Source organism: Mastigoproctus giganteus, chromosome 1 (assembly GCF_048544385.1).
Source record: "Mastigoproctus giganteus isolate SK-2022 chromosome 1, ASM4854438v1, whole genome shotgun sequence".
Lineage (NCBI taxonomy): Eukaryota > Metazoa > Arthropoda > Arachnida > Uropygi > Thelyphonidae > Mastigoproctus > Mastigoproctus giganteus.
This window is the reverse complement of record NC_143575.1, coordinates 636,455-663,713: the sequence shown is the minus strand read 5'-3', so window position 1 is coordinate 663,713 and position 27,259 is coordinate 636,455. Positions and strand designations below refer to the sequence as shown.

At 38.7% G+C, this 27,259-nt stretch overlaps 1 protein-coding gene across 2 annotated transcripts in view; it reads left to right on the top strand.

Moving 5' to 3' along the window:
• Positions 1 to 27,259, top strand: part of zda (peptidyl-prolyl cis-trans isomerase zonda) — a 147,721-nt gene that overhangs the window by 8,197 nt on the left and 112,265 nt on the right. For both annotated transcript variants that reach the window (XM_090378402.1, XM_090378407.1), the window contains exon 2: positions 21,280 to 21,669. In XM_090378402.1, coding sequence (XP_090234528.1) covers positions 21,325 to 21,669 — 345 coding nt within the window. In that variant the 5' untranslated portion in view covers positions 21,280 to 21,324. The remainder of the gene's footprint in view (positions 1 to 21,279; positions 21,670 to 27,259) is intronic.

Genomic DNA, 27,259 nt, shown 5'->3' with positions numbered 1-27,259 from the left:
CTTAGGTAGCTGACAAATTCAATGAGTATTTTGCATCTGCATTCACACATGAGGAATTCTGTAGTGAAGTGGAGGCTAGAAGCTTATCAAAACGGGAGCTACATAATTTTATAATAACTGAGAGCAAAGTGGAGGAGAACTTGTTGAAGGTTTGTTTGTTGTTGTTGTTTGTTATTTGGTTTTTAGGAGCATTAGCAACTAAGGCCATATTGCTCGGGATATGCAGTGGTCATTCCCTGACTTTTCCGCATCCTCCGTATTTGGTGGTGACGGGCTCGAACCCCGGTCTAATCAAGAAGCGTATGCTACGCACTGCTGCTCCTTCCCACCTGGCTACGGAGGCGCCTTGTTGAAGGTAAACACAAGAAATTCACCTGTGGTGGATGGGATCTAACCAGTTATGTTAAAGGAGGCAGTAAAGGAAATAAGCAAACCCTTAGCCATGATTATGAGAGCATCCTTGGATTCAGGGGAGGTCCCCAAGACTGGAGATGTGAAAATGTATTCCCAATTCACAAAGGGGGATCAAAAGGTGACGCGTAATTACAGACATGTTAGTTTAACTCCTATTCCAAGAGAAAATAAAGGAGTCACTAGTTAAAGAAGCACTGCAGGTTTATCTAGACAAGACTGCAGTTATAGTTATAGACACAGCATGGGTTTGTTAAGGGGAAGTCTTGTCTGACCAATTTGATTGGATACTGTGATGTAGTCACAACTGGATGCAAAAAATAATTTTGATATCATATACTTGGATTTTAGGAAAGCTTTCGATACTGTTGCACATTAGCATTAGCATTAGCATTAGTAGAGGCATTTGATGCAAGAAAGCAAGCTTATGCAGCATCAGCCAAAAAAAAAAAAAAATAAAAAAATAAAAATAACCACTTCCACTTCACCCCTCTGTTCGTTCGAAATACCTGTCCAGCTGAGCCTTAAACTTATTTAGGCTATCCACTTCCACGACAAGGGATGGAAGTCTGTTCCACCCACCAACCACCCGCTGGCTAAAGGCAAATTTCCGCACATCTATCCTACATCTGTCTTTCCTCAATTTGAATTTATGCCCTCTCAGGTGATTTTTCTGAGCTAGAGGAAGAATCCCATCAGCATTGAGCATGCTCAAACCATTCAAGGCTTTGTACACCTCTATCAGATCACCCCGCTGGTGCCTAGTTTCCAGACACTGTAATTTGCAAAACTTAAGCCTTTCTTCGTAAGAGAACCCCTTTGTCCCATTCACCAATCTAGTTGCCCTTCTCTGTACTCGTTCCAGCAGCTCTACATCCTTCCTGAAATGAGGCCTCCAGGCCTGTATACAGTACTCTAGGTGTGGCCTGACCATTGCCTTATACAAGGGAATAATCACCTCCTTATCCCTGCTAGAAAAATTCCTATATATCATTGACAATACACCATGAGCTACTCTTGCAGCTCGTCTGCACTGCTCAGAGAACTTCATATCTGCCTGCACCACCACCCCCAGGTCCCTTTCATTCTCTACCACTGTCAGTGTAGTACCACAGAGTTGATACGTTGCTCTGGGGTTGCTGTTTCCCATATGTAGTACTTTACATTTGTCAATGTTAAACTTCATTTGCCACCTCGAAGCCCATCTGCTCAACCTTTCCAAATCCTGTTGCAGCAGCATAGTGTCAGTAGTGTCCTTGACAACCCTGCCAACCTTCGTATCGTCTGCAAACTTGGACATTAAGCCTGATATACCATCATCAATATCATTTATAAATACAGAAAACAATAAAGGCCCCAATACTGAACCCTGAGGGACTCCACTAATAACATTAGTCCACGATGAGCAGTGTCCATTGATTACCACTCTCTGTCTTCTCCCCCTCAACCACCCCTTTATCCATAGCAGCAACTTGCCTCCAATGCCACACTGCTCCAATTTGTGCAGCAGTCTTCCATGTGCAACAGTATCAAAAGCCTTTCTAAGATCCAAGTATATAATATCAAAGTTATTCCCTGCATCCAGTTCTTTTGTGACTGCATCATAGTATCCAATCAAATTGGTCAGGCAAGACTTCCCCTTAACAAAACCATGCTGTGTCCTAGCTATAACTGAAGTCTTGTCTAGATGATCCTGCAGTGCTTCTTTCACCAGTGCCTCCATTAATTTTCCGGGAACAGAAGTTAAACTCACAGGTCTATAATTACTTGTGTCAGCCTTTGATCCCCCTTTGTGAATTGGGGTCACATTTGCACATCTCCAGTCAATGGGTACCTCCCCTGAGTCCAAGGAAGCTCTCATAATTATGGCTAAGGGTTTGCTTACCTCCTTTGCTGCCTCCTTTAATATAACTGGATAGATCCCATCCACCCCAGGTGCCTTTCTTGTGTTTATCTTCAACAATTTCTCCTCCACTTTGCTCTCAGTTATTACAAGATTCTCTAGCTTACTGCTAGAGTTGAATACACCTCTGGCATTCCCCTCGCTGAATAACTCCTCATGTGTGAATGTCGATGCAAAATATTCATTTAGTTTGTTAGCTACCCGAGCAGGGTCATCAACAGTTGACCCATCGATCTCAAGTGGACCAATCTGATTCATCCCCTTCCTTCTAGAGTTTACATAAGTAAAGAACTCTTTGCTGTTTTTCTTCGCATCCCTTGCCAAGGATCTCTCGTAATCTGCCTTCGCCTGCCTAACCTCCTTTGTAACTTGGTTACAGATCAACTTGTATCTATCATAGGCGTCCGTGTCACGTGTTAATTTGTATGTATCCCATGCATTTTTCTTCTCTGTCATATGCCTCATTAGTTCATCTGACAACCATTTTGGCCTAAACCTTGAACAATATTTCTTAGTTGGTATGTAAAGCCTAGTAGCTTCCACGATAAATTCTTTGAATGCTTCCCATTTTGAATTTGCTGTTGGCAATATCATCAGTTGATCCCACTGTATAGAATTTAAATACTGTCTCAGTCCATTGTAGTCGCCTTTACGAAAGCAATACCCCTTCCCTTTACCCCTACATGGAAGACTAATGTACAAATTGAAGCAGTATGACATTAAGGGCAAGTTGCTGCCTGTGGATAAAGGGATGGTTGGGTGGGAGAAGACAGAGAAAGGTAATCAATGGATTCTGCTCTTCGTAGATTGATGTTATTATTGGAGTCCACCAGGGTTCCACGTTGGGCCTATTGTTTTTTTTTTATTTATTTATATATGATATTGATGAAGGTATATCAGGCTTCATGTCCAAGTTTGCAGATGATATGAAGGTTAGCAAGGTTGTTAATGACAGTACGTTACTGCAACAGGATATAGAAAGTTCAGCAAATTGGCTGAGAGGTAGCAACTGAAGTTTAACATTGACAAATGCAAAGTACTGCATATGGGAACCCCCAGAGTAATGTATCAGCTGTGCAGTATTACACTCAGGGTAGCGGAGAATGAAAAAGACCTGGGGTAATGGTGCAGTCAGATATGAAGTTTTCTGAATAGTGCATACAGGCTGCAAGAGTGGGTCATGGGGGTCTTGTCAACGATGTACAGGAATTTTGGTAGCAGGGATAAGGAGATGATTATCCCCCTTGTATAAAGCAGTGGTCAGGCCACACCTTGAGGCGCCTCCGTAGCCAGGTGGGAAGGAGCAGCAGTGCGTAGCACACGCTTCTTGATCAGACCGGGGTTCGAGCCCGTCACTACCAAATACGGAGGATGCGGAAAGGTCAAGGAATGACCACCGCATTTCCCGGAGCAATATGGCCTTAGTTGCTAATGCTCCTAAAAACCAAATAACAAACAAACAAGCCAAACCTTGAGTACTGCATACAAGTCTGGAGACTTCATTTTAGGAAAGATGTAGACCTGATGGAATGAGTACTGAGAAAGGCAACGAAATTGGTGTGTTGAACAAACGGTTGCTCTTACCAGGAAAGGCAAATTGCAGCGTCTGGAGACTAGGCACTAGTGAGGTGACCTGATTGAGGTGTATGAGACCTTGAATGGTTTGAGCAAGCTCAGTGCTGATGGGATTCTTCCTCTTGCTTAGATTACACACCTGAGGGAGCATAAATTCAAATTGAGAAAAGAAAGTTGAAAAACAGATGTATAGAAATTTGCCTTCAGCCAGCGGGTGGTTGATTACTGGAACAAACTTCCATCTGCCGTTGTGGAAGTTGGCTGTTTAAATATATCCAAGGCAGAACTAGACAATCCTTTTGGAGTGAATGGCTGGGTGAAATGGGAAGGTTGTGTTTATTTTCTCTGATGCTGTATAAGCTTTCTTGCATCATATGCCACTGCTAATGCTAAATGAGTACAGCAGGCCCCCGTTATAATGCGGTTCGCTTTACGCTGATTCGCTATAACACTGTTCTTACATTATAACCCGTATCTGACTATAATGCTGTCAAAACTCACTGTAACGCTATTTTACTAGCATACAGATTGATTTTTTTTTTTTTTTTTTGGCAAAAGGAGAAAATAGCCACCATGAAATTCACTACAGTAATTATTTTTATAATTTCTACTCTTATGTACAAAATTGAAACTTTCAATATGCTCTTATTTTCTTGGTGTGGATAGTTTCAAGGGAGAAATTCTTTTTTAGTACACAAGTTGAAAAAATTTACCATCCAGTGTCATATGTTGTTACGAAGTCTGCATTTTCTGTTCTGACCTGTAATAGAAAGATACTAAAAATAGATTTACTCCCTATCTCTTCTTTTGTTTTACTGTGGAAACTATAACTTGCAAAATGTTTTTCACACAATCAATCCCATGAGTGCTAAATGCGGTGCTGTTTCTTGTACAGTATTCTCTTGTCTTCTGAACTCCTCTGACTTTGTGGTCACCCGAAGTACATAAAATTTGTTTGTTTTACTGTTTTGGAAATTCCATAAACATTCTCCATGAGTCACACCATAATTGATTTACAGTACTTTTCCTGCAATAAACACCCATTTGATTTTACTGCACGGTAAAATCGAACTTTTCAGATAAATAAAACATTTGTCACCGTCTTCAGCTCACTTGCCAGAGGAATTCTAGATATCATTCAGTGCATACAGTGTTAGACATACAGACAGTTTACTGTACTCGAACATCGTATCACAATCAGTGCAATGCAGTTACATTTGCAGAGAGTTATGGTGGATAAGAATGAAAAAGCAGCAATGTCTGGACACGGTGCAAAAGATTGGAAAGGTAAGAAAAACATTGAGTTTGAAAATTAAATTAGACGTTTTGAAGAGAATTGATTCCGGTCAAAGACAAGTGGATGTGTGCAATAATTTAGGACTGGCAGGTTCAACTGTAAGAACAATCATAAAAAATAATCAATTTTAGCAGCTGGAAAAACAGCTGTTCCCCTGCAGGCAACTAAATTGACCAGGGCTAGGCCGGCTATTATGATTGAAATGGAGAAACTTCTCGATAATTTTATCGAAGACAACATTCAACGTAGAATTCCGTTAAGTTCAATTATTATTAAAGAAAAAGCGAAGAGCCATATGAAGATTTAAAGGAAGCTCACCCCAAAAAAAATGTGGAACCATTTAACGCTAGTAAGGGCTGGTTTGATAGATTTAGAAAGTGCTATAACCTGCACAACGTAGCAATACAGGGAGAAGCTGCAAGTGCAGATCAACAAGGAGCCAAAACTTTCAAAAAAGAATTTGTTAAAATTATTGAGGAGGGATGTTATACTGCTCAATAAGTTTTTAACATAGATGAAACAGGTCTTTTTTGGAAACGAATGCCTAAGGAGTAATTGCAACATTTAAAGCGTACTACTTAAGGAACACCTTTTCCCAAGCTATTAAAGCCGTCAACACTGAAAATGTACCGAGCTTAAAGGAGTTTTTTAAATCCTATAACATTAAAACCGCCATCTACAACATTTCAAGTGCCTGGGATGAAGTGACTCAGAAAACTATGAATGGAGTGTGGAGGAAAGTTTGGAAAAATTGCATAAAGCATTCCCAGGAACCTGATGATTCTGTTGAAAATGTTAAAACACAAATTGTTGAGCTTGGAAAAGAAGCAGGATTACACGAAATTAACGAAGACATCGTACAAGAGATGATCGACAACGACAGGGATGGCCTCTCTAATGAAGAACTAATGGAAATTATAAAAGAACAAGAGCTTGCTATTGAGGGAGATGATGATCAAGATACTATAGATGAAGAACCGATGAAGTCGCTGATTGCCAAAGGACTTAGTGAAGCTTTTGAACACTTCGAAAAAATGTGTGATTATTTCTGTCCGGGAGAACGACCCTGACATGGAACGAAGTGCCAAGGTAATAAGAAATTTGAAGAAAGAAATGAATCCCTACATGATGTTGTACAATGAGAGGAAGAGGGCCAAAGCACAACCCAAAATTCACATTTTTCAGTCCAAAGATACGAAAACTTGAGAGCACAGGGCCATCGAATTAATAAATTTATGATTTTTGTTAGTTAATTACCTCATAATTATATGTGTATATAATGTAGAATATTTTATATGTACAAAATTTTGAATATTAAATATTTTTAATCGACATTGGTGCATATTTTCACTACCATTTATTATTGATTAGAAAATATCCTATGGAATAGACCGCAACTCACAAATACATATGTTACCTTATGGGAATATGGCGCTCGCTTACCGCGGATTCACTTAGCGCTCTGTTTTCCCGGAACGAACTATCAGCGTTAAGCGAGGGTCACCTGTATATATAGGTAATACTACTGACCTCTATCTTTGCAGCGTCACAAGATAAGCCAGTAGTAGTGGCAAATGATGCAAGAAAGGAAGTTTATATAGCATCAGCAAAAAAAAAAAAAAAAAATCTACACACTTTACCCATCCATACCCTCAAAGAATTTGTCTAGTTCTTTCTTGAATTAATTCAGACCACTAACTTCCACAACAGCAGATAGAAGTCTGTTCCGAAAATCAACCATCTGCTGGTTGAAGGCAAATGTCTGCACATGTATCCTGCAACCATCCGTCCTCAAATTGAATTTGTGTGTTCTCATGTTTGTAGTCTCAGTGCGTAGCACATGCTTCTTGATAAGACCTGGGTTCGAGCCCGTGACCACCAAATATGGAGGATGCGGAAGGGTCAGGGAATGACCACCGCATATCCCCGGAGCAATATGGCCTTAGTTGCTAATGCTCCTAAAAAAAACCAAATAACAAAATAAATAACTGTACAATCAAATCGTTACGATCACCACGGTAAAGCACCGTTCAATGTACGATGTGTAGTGAACGCCGGTCATTGTGATCTCGTTTGTGAATTGAATTTTAATTCTATTAAACAGCGATTCTAATTAGTGAATATAGGAGGAATATTATCCACAGGCTATAAAAGTAAAGATATTAAGCACAAATTTACCCTTTATTACCTTACCAATTAAAAAAAATTAAATGATACATGATAATCGTAATAATTAATACGTACTGTAATATGTATATACTAACTAATTGACATTTCTGTTCACTGAGATTTATTTGTGGGTGGGGGTTAAAATTTAAAACAGTAAAAAGATAAGCAATCAGTAACAAAGAACACGGCACACACAAATTGCAAGTAACTTGATATGCGCAAGTGAGAACGGAAACAAGTTACGAAGCTTTAAAAATATGAATGAAGAGCTGAAAATTAATTTTTTGTATAAGATTGAAGATTTCATGGAAGTGTAAACACATTTCACCATAATAACCCACAGAATTCTAGCTGTCGGTATTATCGCAAATTTAATAAGATCGAGTTTACTATGCTATGATAGATTGCACTAACAGAAAAGCCCAATAAACAGGTGACTGCTAATTGTTTTTATTGTTTTATGGTTGTGACCTCCCGAAATTGGACCGAACCACGTGGTATGGTTGGAGACAATCGTAGGGTAATCTCCGGTGCTGCGGTCTTCTGCCCCAATTAAATGGCATGTTGTCCCTATTAAGCAAAGTAAACCCTGGCTATTTTCTCGATTGGGTTCTGTTTTTTAAGATTTCCCCCAAATAAACGGCTGCCCCGATTACCTGGTGGCCAAAATAACCGGAATCCACTGTATATTACATCAAAATTATTTTTTGTATCCAGTTCCTTGGTCACTGCATCATAGTATCCATCAGATTGGTTAGATAAGACCGTCCCTTAACAAATCGATGCTATGATTGCAAAATAATTGTAGCAAAATACAAGGTATATTTTGCTGTCTTGATGGTCCTGCATTACTTCTTTAACAAGTGACTCCATTACTTTTCGATGAACGGACTTCAAGCTAACAGGTCTGTGATTATTCATGTCGCGTATTGATTCCCTTTTATGAATTGGTGATACACTCGCACATCTCCAGTCCATAGGGACTTCTCCTGAATCAAAGGACCCTCTTATAATTATGGCTAAGTGCTTCAGTCATCCTGAAGCAGCACTGCTTGATGCTGATCATTAGTTATTAATCTTGACAACATCTGCAAATTTTGACACCACACCCTGTATTGATATTTCCCTTCATCGATGTTCTTTAAGAAAATCATAAACAACAATGTCCACAGTATCAATCGTTAGGGAATCCCACTTCTTACATTAACCACTAATCACAACTCTCTTGCAGGAACCCTGTGATCTGTAAATCAGTGGTTTCCAAACTACTGAGATATACGGACCCTTTCAAAAGTAAAAAAAAAAAAAAAAAGTTTGCGGACCCCTATATATATGCAGTATATGTTTTTCTGTGTGTGTATGAACACTGGGTTTTCTGAAAGAAAATTCAAAGTTTTATGTTTAAAACAACTCAACTTTAGTTTTATTTTTACTATATAATATAATATAATATAATATCGGTGTAGATACACCATAGTTTACCCATAAATTTGAACTACGAATGTAGAGTAAAAGGCATCGTTTTAATTGTATCTCATGTTGTGGGTGCCTTCACAACAAGATAGCTGGTATTGCACTACTTCAAATAAATAATGCTTCTCTAGTAGAGAAGACTACTGTTATTTATTTTCAGAGGATACCACCACTCAGACGATCGTTTCGAAGCTAGTGGGCTTCATCATCGGTGGGCGGGCATGTACCCTGGTAATGCAACATGCCATCACAGTTGTGAGTTATTACCACAATATGAGAGATGCCAAATGGTGTTGGTGATATAGTTAATTACCTAAACCCATAAGGAATTATGCCTTGTGCATTTCCTCTTCTAATACATTATCACCAACACGATTTGGCATCTCTCATATTGTGGAAATAACTTCGCAGTTGTGATGGCATGTTGCATTACCAGGGTGTATTGTGGAAACCATATTGTGGTATCATATTGTGGAAATAACTTTGCAATTGTGATTAGCATTAGCATTAGTAGAGGCATTTGATGCAAGAAAGCAAGCTTATGCAGCATCAGCCAAAAAAAAAAAAAAAAAAAAAAAAAAAGTAACATAAATAAATAAAAATAACCACTTCCACTTCACCCCTCTGTTCGTTCGAAATACCTGTCCAGCTGAGCCTTAAACTTATTTAGGCTATCAACTTCCACGACAAGGGATGGAAGTCTGTTCCACCCACCAACCACCCGCTGGCTAAAGGCAAATTTCCGCACATCTATCCTACATCTGTCTTTCCTCAATTTGAATTTATGCCCTCTCAGGTGATTTTTCTGAGCTAGAGGAAGAATCCCATCAGCATTGAGCATGCTCAAACCATTCAAGGCTTTGTACACCTCTATCAGATCACCCCGCTGGTGCCTAGTTTCCAGACACTGATGGCATGTTGCATTAGAACTAGAGTTTGAACAGGCTAAGAGTAGAAAACTTGCTTCTTGCCCTAATGGTAGCCGAGCATTCTGGTCTCTTGCCAAAGCTATTGGCCACAACTTTTGCCAATCTCTGCTCCCACCTCTGTCCGAACCAGATGATTCTGTTGTCACTTCGTCTAAGGATAAAGCTGACCTGTAGCATCCCATTTTTCTTCCAACTCATGTGTTAATGATCTTGGTAAAATACTCCCCAGCATTCCCAACATGCTCCATTCAATGCCTCCTGTGGTCTTCCGTCAAAAGGATGTCAGAAGGATTTTGATGAATCTTGATGCTAAGAAAGCTCCAGGTCCTGATGGTATTTCTCCAATTGTTCTCAAAACCTTTGCTCCTGAACTTACTCCTGTTCTTTGCCACCTTTTTTCACTTTCTTATTCCAAAGGTGTTTTTCCTTCTGCTTGGAAATTTGCTCATATCCAGCCAGTTCCTAAAAAGGGTGACAAATCCCTCCCATCCACTTACAAAGGGTACTAGGAAAGTTTTGCAATACAGCTTTGTTTATTTAATTTTTTCAAAGTAATTTCCTCTACATTCAGTACACCTCTCCATCCTCCGAAACCAATCTTTAAACCAGTTCTGCCAAGTTTCACTAGGGAGTAAAGCACACTCGTTGTCCCAAGCCCGTAGAAGGTCCTCATCACTGGAAATCCGCCTCCCTTTTAGCTTCATTTTCACATGCGGGAACAGTGCAAAGTCGCAGGGAGCAAGGTCTGGTCTGTAGGGAGGGTGCTCGAGAAGTTTCAGTCCTGTCGTGGTCAAATATTCGGTGCAGGCTTTGGCGCGGTGAGCTGGAGCATTATCGTGATGGAGGTACTAGGTGTCCATTCTTGACTTTGGCCGCAGGTTCTTCATAGATCCAATGACTTTAGAGGCATTGTTCAGTATACCACTTAGCTGTGACTGTCTTCTGCGTGTCCAAAATGACACGTTCCACAATTCCACTCGATTTGAAAAATACAGCTATCATTTTCTTCTTTACAGATCGGGATTTTCTGACAATTACGGGTGTGTCGTCATCATCAAAGACCCAAACTTTGTTTTGAGCCTTGGTCGGCAGATCGTAATAGTACAGCCAAGTCTCGTCACCTGTCACGATGTTGTTCACATACCGAGATTGTCCCTTATCAAACTTTTTTAACATCTCCCGGCACCAAGTCACACGTCGTGTCATCTGCTCTTCAGTCAGTTGATGCGGCACCCAGAGAGAACAAAGTTTCTTCACGTGCAAATGATCTTGCAGAATTGAACGAATTGCTGGTGCATTTAGGCCCAAAGTATCCTCTATCTGTTGGTAGGTCACTCGCCTGTTTTCGTCAAGCATTTTCCTCACAGCAGTAACGTTTTCCTCCGTAACTGACGTTCGTGGCCTTCCCTGCCTCTCAGAATCCTCCAGAGTGAAATTTCCCCTTTGGAATTCTCTATACCACCTGAATATCGTTGTACGATGTGGACAATCATCATCTAGTGCAAGAGTCATTTCTTCTAAGTACTGGTCTGTGGTTAAACCACGCATGAAATTATACCGCAAAACTGTCCTTATCTCATTTCGTGACCACAATGCCATCGCAAGCACTTTACACTCTCACTACTAATGAATAACTGAGCCCATCGACTTGGCGCGGCGGCTACTATGCACGTATGAACATGTCTCAACATGCAGCAACAAGCAGCTTCCTGTGATTCATTGTTGCGTCATATTGCAAAACTTTCCTAGTACCCTTTGTATCGTCTCATTTCAATTACTTTTACTCTTTCTAAAGTAGTGGAGAAGTCAATTAACTGCCAACTCTTAAACTACCTAGAAACCTTCCGTCTGATCAACGATCGCCAGTATGGATTCCGTCAGTGTCGATCCACTGGTGATATTCTGGCTTACGTTACCCATTTATTGACTAATTCAATGGAAAAGGTTGGTGAAACATAAGCAGTTGCTCTTGCCATCTCAAAGGCTTTCGATCGTGTTTGGCATAAAGGTCTTCTAAACAAGCTTCCACCTTTTGGTTTGCCAACTGTTTTTTGTAATTGGTTATCCAGTTTTCTGTCTGATCGCTCACTGAGGGTGATGGTAGATGGCTCTCTGTCTTCTAATTTCTCCACTAATGCCGGTGTTCCCCAAGGTTCAGTTCTTTCCCCCACTTTTTCCCTCTTGTATATTAATGACCTTCGTCCATTGACTGGAAATCCTATCCATAGTTTTACCGATGAAAGCACATTGCATTCCATTTCTCATTTTAAGAAACCTTGTCCTGCTCAATCAGCTTCAACTTTTTGAAAATCTGCTACCAATTCCTTAAATGCCGATCTCCAGGTAATTCTCCAGTGGGGCAAAGACAACTTAGTTGATTTCAATCCTTCTAAAACTCATCTTGTCTTATCTCTAGCAAAAAGGATTTTTCTGTTCCTATGCTTATCTTTGGTGACACTCCGATTTCTTGGCAAAATGATATATCTCTTCTGGGGATTACCCTGACTTCTAATCTCTCTTGGCACAAGCACATTATAAATATTGCATCATCTGCATCTAAAAAACTTGGTTTTCTCTTTCACTCTCGGCGTTACTTTTCTTCCAAGCAGCTGTTCACTCTACAAATCGCAAATCTGCCCTACCATGGAATATTGTTCCCACATATGGGGTGGTGTCCCCAAAACCCCCTCTCAGGCTTCTTGATTCCGTTCAGAAGAGGGCAGTTAGGTTAATTAATGATTCATCTCTAACAGAGTCTCTCCACTAGCTGTCTCATAGATGTACTGTTTCTGCTGCATGCCTCTTCTACAAATACTTCCATGGGCACTTCTGAATTGGCTTCTATAATTCACGCTCTCTCTTTCAAAACAGTCTGAACACATGCCGCCACCAGCCAACATCTCCATTTACTGTCCAACTTTAAACTCACATAACCAACTTTTTATCTTCCTCGTTTATTCATTCAACTGCTGTTTTCTGGAATAACCTTCCTTTGTACGTATTTCCTGAAAATTACAGTCTACAGAAGTTAAAAGTCTAATGTCAACGAATATCTTCTTTCGTCTTCTCAACCGCCAACCCACGCATGGTACCAAGTACTATAGGTTCCAGTACCTTTCGTGTTTGGGGTTTACATAAAAAAAAAAAAAAAAATTGCCACCCAGACAATCGTTTCGAATCTACTGGGTTTCATCATCAGTGGGTGGGCAGGTACCCTGGTAATGCAACGTGCCATCACAGTTGCGAAGTGATTTCCACAATATGAGAGATGTCAAATGGTGATATAGTTAATTTCCTAAACCCATAAGGAATTATGCCTTGTGCATTTCATCTTCTAATACATTATCGCCAACACGATTTGGCATCTCTCATATTGTGGAAATAACTTCACAACTGTGATGGCATGTTGTATTACCAGGGTACCTTCCCGCCCACTGATGATGAACCCCACTAGATTGGAAACGATTGTCTGGGTGGTGGTATCCTCTGAAAATAAATAACAGTAGTCTTGTCTTCTCTACTAGAGAAGTGTTATTTATTTGAAGTAGTGAAAGCACCCACAATATGAGATACAATTAAAACGATGCCTTTTATACTACATTCATAGTTCAAATTTATGGGTAAACTATGGTGTATCTACACCGAGATTATATAGTTAATTACCTACTAAACACCACCAAATACAGAGGATGCAGAAAGGTCAGGGAATGACCACCGCATATCCCTGGAACAATATGGCCTTAGTTGCTAATGATCCTAAAAATCAAACAACAACAACAATTACCTAAACCATAAGGAATTATGCCTTGTGCATTTCGTCTTCTAATAATCTTATTTTTATGTAAATATATGCTGGTGTTCAAAGAAAGTGCATCAACCTTTAAAATTGTAATTGTCGTCCGAATAATGTAAGTATATGGCAATATTTCGTACAGATTGCATCAGATAAGAATGACACGCATTAGGTGATGATATAATATTACATCAGACGTTACTTTCAGCTATATAAGCACACTGCAAGAGTTGCAGTCATTTCTTGCTTGTATCAGGATGGCGAGTTACGTGCAGTTGACACCACGAAAAAAGAGTGCTATTGTTGCTTTACATGAGGAAGGATGTTCTTCCTGTCATATTGCTTATAGTGTCTTGTAATCAATCAACAGTGAATAGAATTCTTTTCAAACTCAAGAATACTGGTTCTGCTGATAGGTAAAAAAAAAAAAAGGAACCGGACGCAAACGAGTCTCTATGCCAAAACAGGACTGCGTTTTGATGCACTTATACCTTAAAAACTTTAAAGCTTCTTTGTCTGAGCTGAAAAGTTTTGGAAGAACATACAGGCGTGGTAGTAAGTGCAGTAACAGTCAGAAGACGCCTCTTCAAAAATGGACTTGTAGCCTGTCGTCCTAAGAAGAAGACCCTCCTCACACAAAAAATGAAAAAGGCCCTATTAATTTGGTGTAAGGAGCATATCAAATGGACCCCCCGAGCAGTGAAAGTCAGTTATTTTCTCGGATGAGAAGAAATTATACCTGCATGGCTCTGATGGGAGACAAACGATTCGCCATAGACGTGGTGAAGAATGCCATCCAGACTATAGTGTCTACAGTGAAATTCTCTACCAGCCAAATGATATGGGGGTGCATTTCGTATCGTGGAGTAGGTCACTTGCAGTTTATAAAAAGTTCCGTAAATGCCAATGGATACCTGGTTATATTGAAAGGCAAATTGCTGCGAACCATTAAAGACCATTTCAACCTGCCAAGTAACTGCATCTTTCAGGACATCACTGCTCCTTGTCATAGGGCAAAAAGTGTAAGTAGGCACTTCTGTAGTTACTTTAGCTTCGTTTCTGCACTAGAGGTTCGACACTAATGTGTTTACATTTGTTACAAGTGAAAAAATGGTTGGAAGAATGGTCCATTTCAACTGTTAGCTTGCCAGGAAACAGCTCAGACCTGAATCCTATAGAGAACTGTTGATATCGTGTGGAATCTGTAGTTGCCAGAAAGAAACCAAAGACCCTTCATGAACTTCAGGAAGCCATAATTCTTGTTTGGAACCACGAACTATCAGTTGATTATCTTTAGAAATTGGTCTTGTCAATGCCTCGACAGTGTGCTGCTGTCATCGGGGCCACAATCAGTTCAACTAAATATTAGTTTGCACCTGGTGAACTTTTCATTTTGCTTTCTTTCATTTTGCTTTCAAATGATAAACTGAAGCAAATTTGAGGGCTTCTGATAACATTTCCTCCATAACTGTTGTGTTTAATAAAACTGTTGTATAAAGGTTAAAAATGCTCATTTTGGAATATTTTGAGAGCACCTATCAAATATTATTTAGCTTTGCCTTAAATATTAATAACTTATTAATAGCTATTTAACTATTAATAGTTTATACTTCTATTTGTGATGCCAGTCATTAATGTAACATACCATCGCAAAAAAGAGTAGAAATGTGAAATTCCTATGTGATGCAATTTCTTTGAACACCAGTGTATAATAACTTTATTTGTCATCGATTTGCTATATGTTCATACAACGAATAATTCGACTAGTTCCGGGGAGTCCATTTTGCGGACCCCCCAGAAACTGGTCTACCGAGCCCAGTTTGGGAAACACTATGATAAATGATTTTCCCTGTGGTTCTAACATGTTGATTTATACAATAACCTCTCGTGAGGGACTGACTTACCTCTTTGTCCTTGATACCAGAATTCTTGTATATGAGTTACAAAATCCCCTACTGTTGCTAGTAGCATGTCTGCAATATTTTTTTTAGCATTAGCATTAGTAGAGGCATTTGATGCAAGAAAGCAAGCTTATGCAGCATCAGCCAAAAAAAAAAAAAAAAAACCACTTCCACTTCACCCCTCTGTTCGTTCGAAATACCTGTCCAGCTGAGCCTTAAACTTATTTAAGCTATCAACCTCCATGAAAAGGGATTGAAGTCTGTTCCACCAACCAACCACCCACTGGCTAAAGGCAAATTACCGCACATCTATCCTACATCTGTCTTTCCTCAATTTGAATTTATATCCTCTCAGGTGATTATTCTGAGCAAGAGGAAGAATCCCATCAGCATTGAGCTTTCGCAAACCATTCAACTCTTTATACGCCTCTATCAGATCACCTCGCTGATGCCTAGTCTCCAGACACTGTAATTTGCAAAACTTAAGCCTTTCTTTGTAAGAACATCCCTTTGTTCCATTCACTAATCTTGTTGCCCTTCTCTGTACTCGTTTCAGCAGCTCTACATCCTTCTTGAAATGAGGCTTCCAGACCCGTATACAGTACTCTAGGTGTGGCCTGACCATTGCCTTATACAAGGGAATAATCACATCCTTATCCCTGCTAGAAAACTTCCTATATATCATTGACAATACACCATGAGCGTCTTGCAGCCCGTCTGCACTGCTCAGAGAACTTCATATCTGCCTGCACAACCACCCCCAGGTCCCTTTCATTCTCTACCACTGTCGGTGTAGTACCACAGAGTTGATACGTTGCTCTGGGGTTGCTGTTTCCCATATGTAGTACTTTACATTTCTCAATGTTAAACTTCATTTGCCACCTCTCAGTCCATCTGCTCAACCTTTCCAGAACCTGTTGCAGCAGCATAGCGTCAGTAGCGTCCTTAACAACCCTGCCAACCTTTGTATCATCTGCAAAGTTGGACATTAAGCTTGATATACCATCATCAATATCATTTATAAATACAGAAAACAATAATGGACCCAACACTGAACCCTGAGGGACTCCACTAATAACATTAGTCCACGATGAGCAGTGTCCATTGATTACCACTTTCTGTCTTCTCCCTCTCAACCACCCCTTTATCCATAGCAGCAATTTGCCTCCAATGCCACTCCAAATATTGCCAATGTCACTCCAAATATTGAGAGATCTTCCTGTTTGACTGCACAGTAGTAACCCTTAGGGAATTTTGCATTTATCCACTTTGATATTTCTTATCAAAGTTATCTATAATCTCTATTTTCTTGATAACTTATTTACACAAACTGTTTACTTTGTGTTACTCTTATTTGCTGTGTCATATAATCTCTCCAAACTTGAGCGATGATAGACAGCAGTCACTTGACTTTAGTCAATTTAGTCAATAAAGTAAATTTTTTTACTTTATTTTTAACCTGACTTTCTTCATTCAAGATTTACTAACAGTGACATAATTTTACTTGATGATTTTAATGTTAATAATTCCAACCTACTTTGGTTTTCTAGTTTTTCTGGTTTGGTTGGTAGGGCTACTAAGATCTTATGCTCTTACTAGTTATCTTTCACCTTGCTTTATTGCTAACTAGAATATCAGATAATCTTTAGCAAGAATCCTTCAAAACACACAGTTAATGTTAGCTCTCTTCCTGGTACCTCAAATTGCAATTTGGTGGGCATGATCAATTATGCCAATTACAATACTATAAATAGGAGGACAGAGAGAGAGAGGATTATTGATCATTCAGTTATGTCAGTCGCTACTCTTTCTTTCTCATGGCCTTTCATGATCTTGTGTTGTTTGGCATTGACATGAGTCTACATCAGCGTTCCCCAAACTGGGGTCTACAGACCCCTGGGGATCCACAAAATGGTATAGGGATCTGCAAACGTTTTTTGATATTTGAAGGGGTCCTTGAACTTTTTTGGTTTTTGAAAGGGTCCGTAGATCTCAGTAGTTTGGGAACCACTGGTCTACATGATTTTCCTTCCACTGTTTTTTTGGTTAGGCTACCATTTGAAATATTCTGATCTTAAATAAGCATTAATGTCAAATTGGTGGCCTATGCAATACTTGAAGCCTTCTATTGTTTGCTGTGTGGTGTTGTCAGCTTTGATGGGTTGGCAGTGTTAAATCAATATGAAAATAATAGTAAATGTTAATACTTAAAGGAAATATGCTAATATAAAATTTAAATAAAATTCATAACTTATACCATCCTTCACCCAACATTGCATACTCATCATACCTGCCACACTAACATGGCCAGCTAGCCTCCAAGAACTGTGTTTGCCCCATGAGCAGTTCTATGAATGTTCTTGTTGTGCACTGCACAAAGGTGTCTAATTGGGGGGAGGGGTAACAGTTTACATCCAGAGGTTAATAGTTTTCAAAATTTAAAAATTAAAATAATAATTAATAATGAGAATTTTGTTTGTAGTTTACAATTAACATTACTAAAAATTTATCAGTCCATTACATTATTATTATCTTAAATATTTTTGAATTATTGTGAAAACATGAGCCATACATATTAAGAATGCAAAATGAATGGTTAATAGCTGTATCCCGCGTCACCGGCTCGACTTACTGCTTAGTTTGTTGTATGTAGCTATTTTGGCACCTTTTAATAGATAACTCGTCGACCTCAGAAATATTTTTTTGCACTAAAGTTTCACTGTGAGCTGAGATGTGTGCATGGCATAATTAACATTATTCAAAATATTTTTTTGTCTTGTGCGCAAAGTTAACTTTTGGTTGACTAACCCTTGGCCCAGAGTAGGAGTTTATAGGTATGTGTAACAGGTGCATCCACACTGCACCTTGCACAATCATATTAATCTGTTATGTAGTGGAAATACAGGCACTTACAAAGTCACCAAAGTCACATACAAACAGCGATGCTTAAATCTGTGTTTTATGTATGGTCCTTGATTTTTTTTTTTTTTTTTTTTTGCCCCCTGATCAAATACAAATGGATGAAAGCACTATGGGTATTGTTTACAATATCAATCAAGCATTAGGTCAGCTTATGGTTCATGAAGGACTGAGAAGCTTTCCATCACTAATTAATGAGTCACAGTGTCACAGACTAGTAAACACAACACAGTCCTTTGCTCTTAGGGAAAGACACCCTCACTGGTCATAAATCGATTACAACTGCCAAAAATAGATTTCAGTATTGGAAAACAATCTGACTGTTTACTTATCAGACTGATTGCTGCATGTTAAGTAATTTTATAGCTCTGAAGTTTATCTTCACCCTGCCAACAGGTAAGTAAAAAGTAAAATGGTTGAATTCTTTTTTTATTTTTTTTTTATTTCATTATTTGGTGCAATGGCTAAGTTGAAAGAACAATATAAAATATAAAGTGATATAAGAAAGTGGGCAAAGAAAAAAGAAGGTTGCTATTTGCAATGAGTTTTGTTTAGTTATCACAGCAGCCCTTGTAATTTTGTATAACTGACAAATGATTGAATCCACTGAGAGGATGTGATACAACTGATGGGAGATCACAGATTTTTTGATTGAGTAATTAATCATTGTGAGTTACAGATTTTTTTTTTCTTAATTTAATTTTTAGAATGAAGTTTACATTTGTTGCATGTTCTTCTGTAAATTAAAATAATATTTGCACTGTTTATATAGGAAAATGCAGATGGTTTTGGACAGATGATTTTAACAAATCTTTGGTACTACCCTTGGGGACTTGGTGTATATTTTATTTCTACTATATAACAGTTTCACTTGATGAATTTGTTACACTTGCATGGTTAGTGAACAACTTACATAATTGGGGAACAATGTGGAAATCCCTATTACTGCCATTTTCTGTGTGTACAGCTGCCTCTAATTTATTTTAAAAAAATTTGTAATGCTAGTGTTGTTTTCAAAATCGTTAATTAAAATAAAATTTTAATGTGATGGGATACCAGTCTGTAGACTAGTAGTAGTAGTAGTAGTAGTAGTGGCATGTGATGCAAAAAAGCAAATGTATGAGCATATGCAGCATCATCCCCTCACATTACAATTTTAGCACATTCTGTCAATTTGTTATGTTCTTTTACATTCTGTCAATTTGTTATGTTCTTTTATATTCTGTCAATTTGTTATGTTCTGTTACATTCTGTCATTCTAAGTGTGTTCTGTCAATTTGCCAGCGAGGGAGAAAAGTTTCAGCTAAAAGTCATTGCCAGTTGTTATGAAACTAATTTTTAACAAGGGGTTTGGATAAAAATAATCTCCAAAAATTTAATAAGGGGCTTGCATGAACTCTTTCTATTGCACCCTTGAATACGCCTACAATAATTTGTCAGATTTTTTTTTTTTTTTTTAATGCAGCAGAGGTCTTACACCTAAGGTTGTCAGGTGACCTCCACAAAAAAAAGCAAAAAAAAAAACAGTTGTTAGTTGCACATATTTGCAGCTAATGGTTTTATACATTTGTGTCAATCATTTTAAAGTAAAGTAAAGTAGATTTTAAAGTAAAGGCTTGCCAGATTATTTTCACAAAAAAAAAAAAAAAAAAAAATCAATGAGGAAAATTTGGTGCAAAAAAAATCTCATTGGAAGGGGATAGATTATAGTGAGATATTACTAAGCTAAGTTACAATGGAACTAAATTGAACCTTTATTCAAAATAATAATTAACCTACAACTTACAATTTAATGTATTAAGTAAAATGATGCAGGGGCCCTAGATTTTTTGTACGCACAGTTATTGAACACAGCTGTAACGATTATATCTCAAATATTACAAATACTTTAAAGAGTACAGAAAGATCACACTTGAAAATGTCATTAATTCTGCTAAACAAATGACATTTAGATATTGATTCAGTTTTTCGCAGACATAAATGAGGTGCAGAAAAAAAAAAAAAATACAGAAGAGAGAGAGATTGATTGCAAAACATCCAGTGATTCCAAAAAACAAACAAACAAAAACAATTTTTTTTCCCACAAAATTAGACATGATCATATCATCTCTCATTGAAAGGTTTCAGTTATTAAAAGAATATGCTGAAATATTTAACATTACTTATAAATAAATTAAATGAGTGGGATAAAACACTACAATGATTTGCATTTAAAATTGACTAATAATAAAAATAAAGATGAAAGTGATATTCATGGCATAGCTGTGTTTGATGAACTGAAAATTTTGCTGTTTCATACAACAAGATATGAATCCAAGCAATGTTTTGAATTTTATTTTTAATAGTAATGTAACACATTTGTTTACAAATAGATCAGTGGCTTGGCAAATTTATTTAACACTGCCTGTGTCAGTAGCTTCAGGAGAACAAAACTTTTTTTTTTTTTTCTTCTTTTTCAAAATTGATTAAAAATCTGGAAACTTTTTTTTATGTAAAAATAATTGTCACAAAACAGGCTACTGTGTTAGTAAAATAATCTGATTAAATGTAGCATTATAATTAGTTTAATAGATTTTGTTTTACTTGTTTGGGGCTGTGTTAGATAAGTTGTAGTTGTCCATTCCAGTTCTACAAGGTATTTATTTTATCATAGGCACCTAGGTGCCACGTTGCTTGCATAATAAGTCGATGTTATATGTGAAAATGACATGCTTATGTACAGGTAATGTTTCAGTATGTTCTCTGTTATGTAGTCTGATGTGTTGCTTGGTGGATGCCGAGACCAAGTAATTTTGGCAAGCATGGTACGTTGATGTGCAGAATAAAATTAAGCCACTACAGTGGCTACATTGATAGGGTACTAAAAGTATGTATTACATATATTTTTTCTTTTTCTTTTTTTAATGTAGGCTTAATTTGGTTAAAAAGTGACTTAAAGCATCCAAGTTAGAAAAATGCCATCTGGAGAAACAGACAGTTCATACTTAAAGAACAGTGATATTCAACCAGGTGATGATTGTGATGAAAGGATAAGTTTTCAAAGTGAGAAGGAAAATCTTGAGTATAGTAAGAAGCATGATGAACCTGACACTTTTAAAAACATTGAGACGAATGTGAATCATCATATTACTCCTTTACAAGAATCTAGCCATTGCATACCTGATGAAGTTAATGAAATGTTGGAAATGGAAAAGTCTGAAAAACCAGTGAAGCCTTTTTGTATTGATGATGAATCTGTTTTTACACCAGATGAAAATGGATGGGTTGATGTCTTGGGAAGTGGAGAACTCAAAAAAAGAGTAAGTTGTATAATTATACAACTATTTAAGTAAAATTATCATTATAAAACTATGAAGTTTTTAAAATTATTAAAATTTAAAATGTTAGATGCAAGACCAGTTTTTCCAGCTTTTGTTATAGTGGATATTTAGGATATATTTTTGCCCTTTTGGTGTGTCCCATTATACTGTACGATTATGACTTTCTCTGTAGTGTAAACTTGGATAATTATTTTTTTTCCCTGCCTGATTGTGAAAATGTTTCTTCACCCACTATGTTTTCGGAAAAGTACAGTCATCATTTCTTATTTTTGAAAAAAATATGAAAATGTCACATGTCACATCTCACAAATATTTCTCTTGGCATGTGTTGACAATGCAGCTTTTGGTTTGCATGATAATATATTTTTCTCAGCCATTGATCAGGAAATTGCTGTGTACTGATTTGTCTAAAAACTGCTGGATCATATCCAGCCACCTAACTTATGGTTTTCTTATGGCCTGTTGTATATGACATTTTTTATAGTTGCTCTTTAGTGTATTGCAGAATCAGTTAGCTATTTAATGTTGTTCAAAATGCCACAGAAGTGTGTTAATAATCCCTGAATCATTTATGTGTGTGGGGAATTGATTTTAAAATTCTCAAAATAATTATTTGCACTATTGATTAAGAAGGCATAGGCATTATACTTGGGATTCAAGGTTGGAAATCAGGATAAAAGCTGAGCTCTCTATATACTTGGAGTTTATGTTGCAGGTCATTAAGAGAATTGGTATAGCGGTCATATTTGTCAATACCATTTACTATTCTGACTGTGGGGGGGGGGCATGTGTACATGGTGAGGGATCATGCAAATGATTGATCGATTGCTGTTTTTGCTTTGCTTTATAACTCTTTTCTGCAAAAGCAAAACATGTCATATAGTACTTGCTATCTGTTATTATTTCATGGTGAGACTCAACCAATACTTTGCTTCCTGAAGAAGAAGAATAATAAAATTCTTTATTCATAGAAATGTAGGACACAATTCCCACTACAGGCAACCAGAGGAATCTTACAATTAACTGGACACATTACATTCAATACATAAAAAAACTATGTGGGTACACAGCAAATACATAGAATACATAGACAGTGCAATATACACAGCTAATATTGCAATAAATAGATTTTATAGTTATTATAATAGATTGATTATACAGAGCTTATATTGCATTACAGTATATAGGTTTTATACTTATTATATACAAGTTGCAACACATTGAGACAGTCTGGAAACTTTCACTGGGAGTTATTCCGCTGACAATTACAGGAATACTGAATGCACTTGACTATGGATTTGTGCTTTTCTCTACTGTAGGTAGAATCTCTGGACCACACATTCAGATCAATTTTTGCCGAGTTCAGCGGGCCGATGATTCTGTTCGGAAAGTGCCACTTAAAGGTCAAGAGCTTCCGCAGGTTAGAACAGAGCACTGGACGGTTTCTGAAGGCTCTACCAGGGATTTTACATCTTACGATTTCCGAGATATTAACAAAGTGGAGAGCAGCGGAGCACAGATTAAGCGCCATTGTGAGCTTCCTCGCATATGCCAGTTGTTGTTGTTATTTGGTTTTTAGGAGCATTAGCAACTAAGGCCATATTGCTTTGGGGATATGCGGTGGTCATTCCCCGACCTTTCCGCAAACTCTGTATTTGGTGGTCATGGGCCGCATATGCCAGGTGCTGGGCCGGGGTGTATCTCAGATTTATGCAGAGCTGTGATTTTGATGTTGTATAGGGTAGGTGAGCCCAATTGTTGGCCCACTTTAGGACCCAGAATTCCAAACCCCAGAGTATCCTGAAAGAGGCCTCTGAGGTCGGGAAAACTCATGTCTAAGAATATATAAATTCATACACCGACCATTGAATAAAATTTAATATGACTACAATCTTTACACAAAAAAAAAAAAAAAAAAACTTTTTACAATAAACTATTACGGAATGCTAAAAACTGTAATAAAAGATCATTTACAATAAAATTTGCTAAAATATAAAACATTAAAAGTGCTAAAAATCTGAAGCATTCGGGAGCATCAGCTCCCTTGTTCAACAGTGATATGACTTCCTGCAACATCTTCTTAAGTAGCAGGCTCACGGTACCTCCACACGTGGTATTTCTCCACGTGGTTCAATCGGCACATGGTCAGAACTGGAAGCGGAAATGTCTCGGGAACGTGGCAAAGAAAATCGTTCATCCGACCTTAATATAACTGTTTCAAAGATAGGATTAATACGTATACCTCTATCTCTATTCATTGTATTCCTACTGGATGAACTAATCTGTAAACCCTCAAGCCATTTACGCTCCCAGTATCCATGTGCACGATCCAAAATAATAGCGTCCTCTGGGGAGATTTGATGCTGCTTCTCCCAAAAATGTTCGGCCACAGCAGACTTGTTGTATTCAGCGGTTCTTATGGCATTTAAATGTTCCCCCAGACGATCCCTGAGCCGTCGTTTTGTTTCCCCCACATAACACTCCCCACAATCCGGGCATTCTATTCTATAAACCACTCCACTACTAAGATCTTTTGGTACGCGGTCTTTGACCTGAGACACAGCTGTGCACAGCCTCCGCCCAGGAAGCTGTACACAGCGTGTCCCATAACCCCGTAAAATTCTTGCTAGATGTTCAGTAAGGCCCGGATAGTAGGGGATGTATGCGGTGGCTACCGGAACGAACGACTCCCTACGTTCTGACACTCCTCTACTATATCTATCCAGGATCCTCTGGGGGGTATCCGCACTTTCTAAGTTCTGCCGTGACACGATTAATTTCTTTTTCTTTATCCTCAGAAGTGGTACAGTGTGATCTTACTCTGTCAAATAAAGCTTTTGCAACACTATTCTTATATTGTCCAGCTTGTGCTGAATTGAAATGGGTGTATTGACCTCTACACATGGGTTTTTTAAAAACTGACGTCTTAAGTCTAAAACCCACCCTGGAGATCAATACATCCAAAAATGACAGGGTACCACCCGTTTCCACCTCTGAGGTAAATTGTATAAATTGGAAGAAGCTATTAAGCCAGCAAACGGCATCATCCTCCCTCCCCTTCTGGACCAGGGCAAAGGTATCACAACATATCTTCTCCAATTCCTAATAGGAAACGAACACCCACTAAAAACCCTACTTTCCAACTCCTCCATGGCCAGATTGGCCACGGTGGCACTAATGGGTGAACCCATGGCAGTACTGCGAACCTGCTTATACATAGTTCCTTGAAACAACATGGTAGTACTAGCTAGACATAATTCTACCCCGGTGCAAATGTCTTCCACACCGAGAAGTGATCTATTACCAAGGGAGGCATCCCTGGTCAATGCCATTTTTACACAATATACTGCATGACTAATAGGAATACATGTAAATAAAGATATAATGTCAAAAGAGAGATAGGCGCCTCCGTAGCCAGGTGGGAAGGAGCAGCAGTGCATAGCACACGCTTCTTGATTAGACCGGAGTTCGAGCCCGTCACCACCAAATACGGAGGATGCGGAAAGGTCAGGGAATGACCACCGCATATTCCCGGAGCAATATGGCCTTAGTTGCTAATGCTCCAAATAACACATATAGCCTTCCACGTCAAAAGAGATCATGCTCTCATCATCATTTATAGTCAAATTCCCCACAAAATTCACAAACTCTCTACTGTCTTTAACAACATATTCGGACTGCCCCACTATGGGTGCAATTAATTTAGCCAAGTACCCTGATAGCGCATAGGAAGGACTCCCTATAAATGAAACTATAGGTCTCAAGGGCACTTCTGCCTTATGAATTTTTGGCAGTCCGTAGAATCGCGGGAGTTGACTACCTGTAGTGTGTAATGACCAGTAAGTCTCCTTGGAAATCTTCTCCGTGTTCAACCAGGATTGTATCAGTTTATTGACTCGCCGTTCCAGCCCCACCAACGGGTTCCTCTGGATCACCTTATAAGTGTTATTATCTTGCAGAAGATCCAATGCCTTCTTATTATAATCTTCTGTATTCAGGACCACCGTTGATCTCCCTTTATCTGCTGGTAAAACAACTATTCCTTTGTCTCTTCTCAATTCCTCTAGAGCTCTCTTTTGACTAAGGCTGAGATTCGGGGGTGCCTTCCTCACCTGACTCAACACTGCAGCTGACTTCACCCGGATTTCATTAGCTAAAGGCTCAGGAAACTTATTAATGGCCCGTTCAATACCCATTGCTATCTCCGCAATGGGGGGTTTCGAAGACACCAGAGTGAACTTGGGGCCTAAACTAAGGACTGCCTCCTGTTCTTTCGTGAGCTGTCTATTACTCAAATTATGTATAAAATGGGTGCTATTATCATATCGCTGTATCACATTTTCACTCACCAACCTATTAAACTTCATAATTTGTCTTTGTCTATATGACTTTTGTCTAAGTACCAGCAGATAAAGGGAGATCAACGGTGGTCCTGAATAGATCACTTCTCGGTGTGGAAGACATTTGCACCGGGGTAGAATTATGTCTAGCTAGTACTACCATGTTGTTTCAAGGAACTATGTATAAGCAGGTTCGCAGTACTGCCATGGGTTCACCCATTAGTGCCGCCGTGGCCAATCTGGCCATGGAGGAGTTGGAAAGTAGGGTTTTTAGTGGGTGTTCGTTTCCTATTAGGAATTGGAGAAGATATGTTGATGATACCTTTGCCCTGGTCCAGAAGGGGACGGAGGATGATGCCGTTTGCTGGCTTAATAGCTTCTTCCAATTTATACAATTTACCTCAGAGGTGGAAACGGGTGGTACCCTGTCATTTTTGGATGTATTGATCTCCAGGGTGGGTTTTAGACTTAAGACGTCAGTTTTTAAAAAACCCATGTGTAGAGGTCAATACACCCATTTCAATTCAGCACAAGCTGGACAATATAAGAATAGTGTTGCAAAAGCTTTATTTGACAGAGTAAGATCACACTGTACCACTTCTGAGGATAAAGAAAAAGAAATTAATCGTGTCACGGCAGAACTTAGAAAGTGCGGATACCCCCAGAGGATCCTGGATAGATATAGTAGAGGAGTGTCCGAACGTAGGGAGTCGTTCGTTCCGGTAGCCACCGCATACATCCCCTACTATCCGGGCCTTACTGAACATCTAGCAAGAATTTTACGGGGTTATGGGACACGCTGTGTACAGCTTCCTGGGCGGAGGCTGTGCACAGCTGTGTCTCAGGTCAAAGACTGCGTACCAAAAGATCTTAGTAGTGGAGTGGTTTATAGAATAGAATGCCCGGATTGTGGGGAGTGTTATGTGGGGGAAACAAAACGACGGCTCAGGGATCGTCTGGGGGAACATTTAAATGCCATAAGAACCGCTGAATACAACAAGTCTGCTGTGGCCGAACATTTTTGGGAGAAGCAGCATCAAATCTCCCCGGAGGACGCTATTATTTTGGATCGTGCACATGGATACTGGGAGCGTAAATGGCTTGAGGGTTTACGGATTAGTTCATCCAGTAGGAATACAATGAATAGAGATAGAGGTATACGTATTAATCCTATCTTTGAAACAGGTATATTAAGGTCGGATGAACGATTTTCTTTGCCACATTCCCGA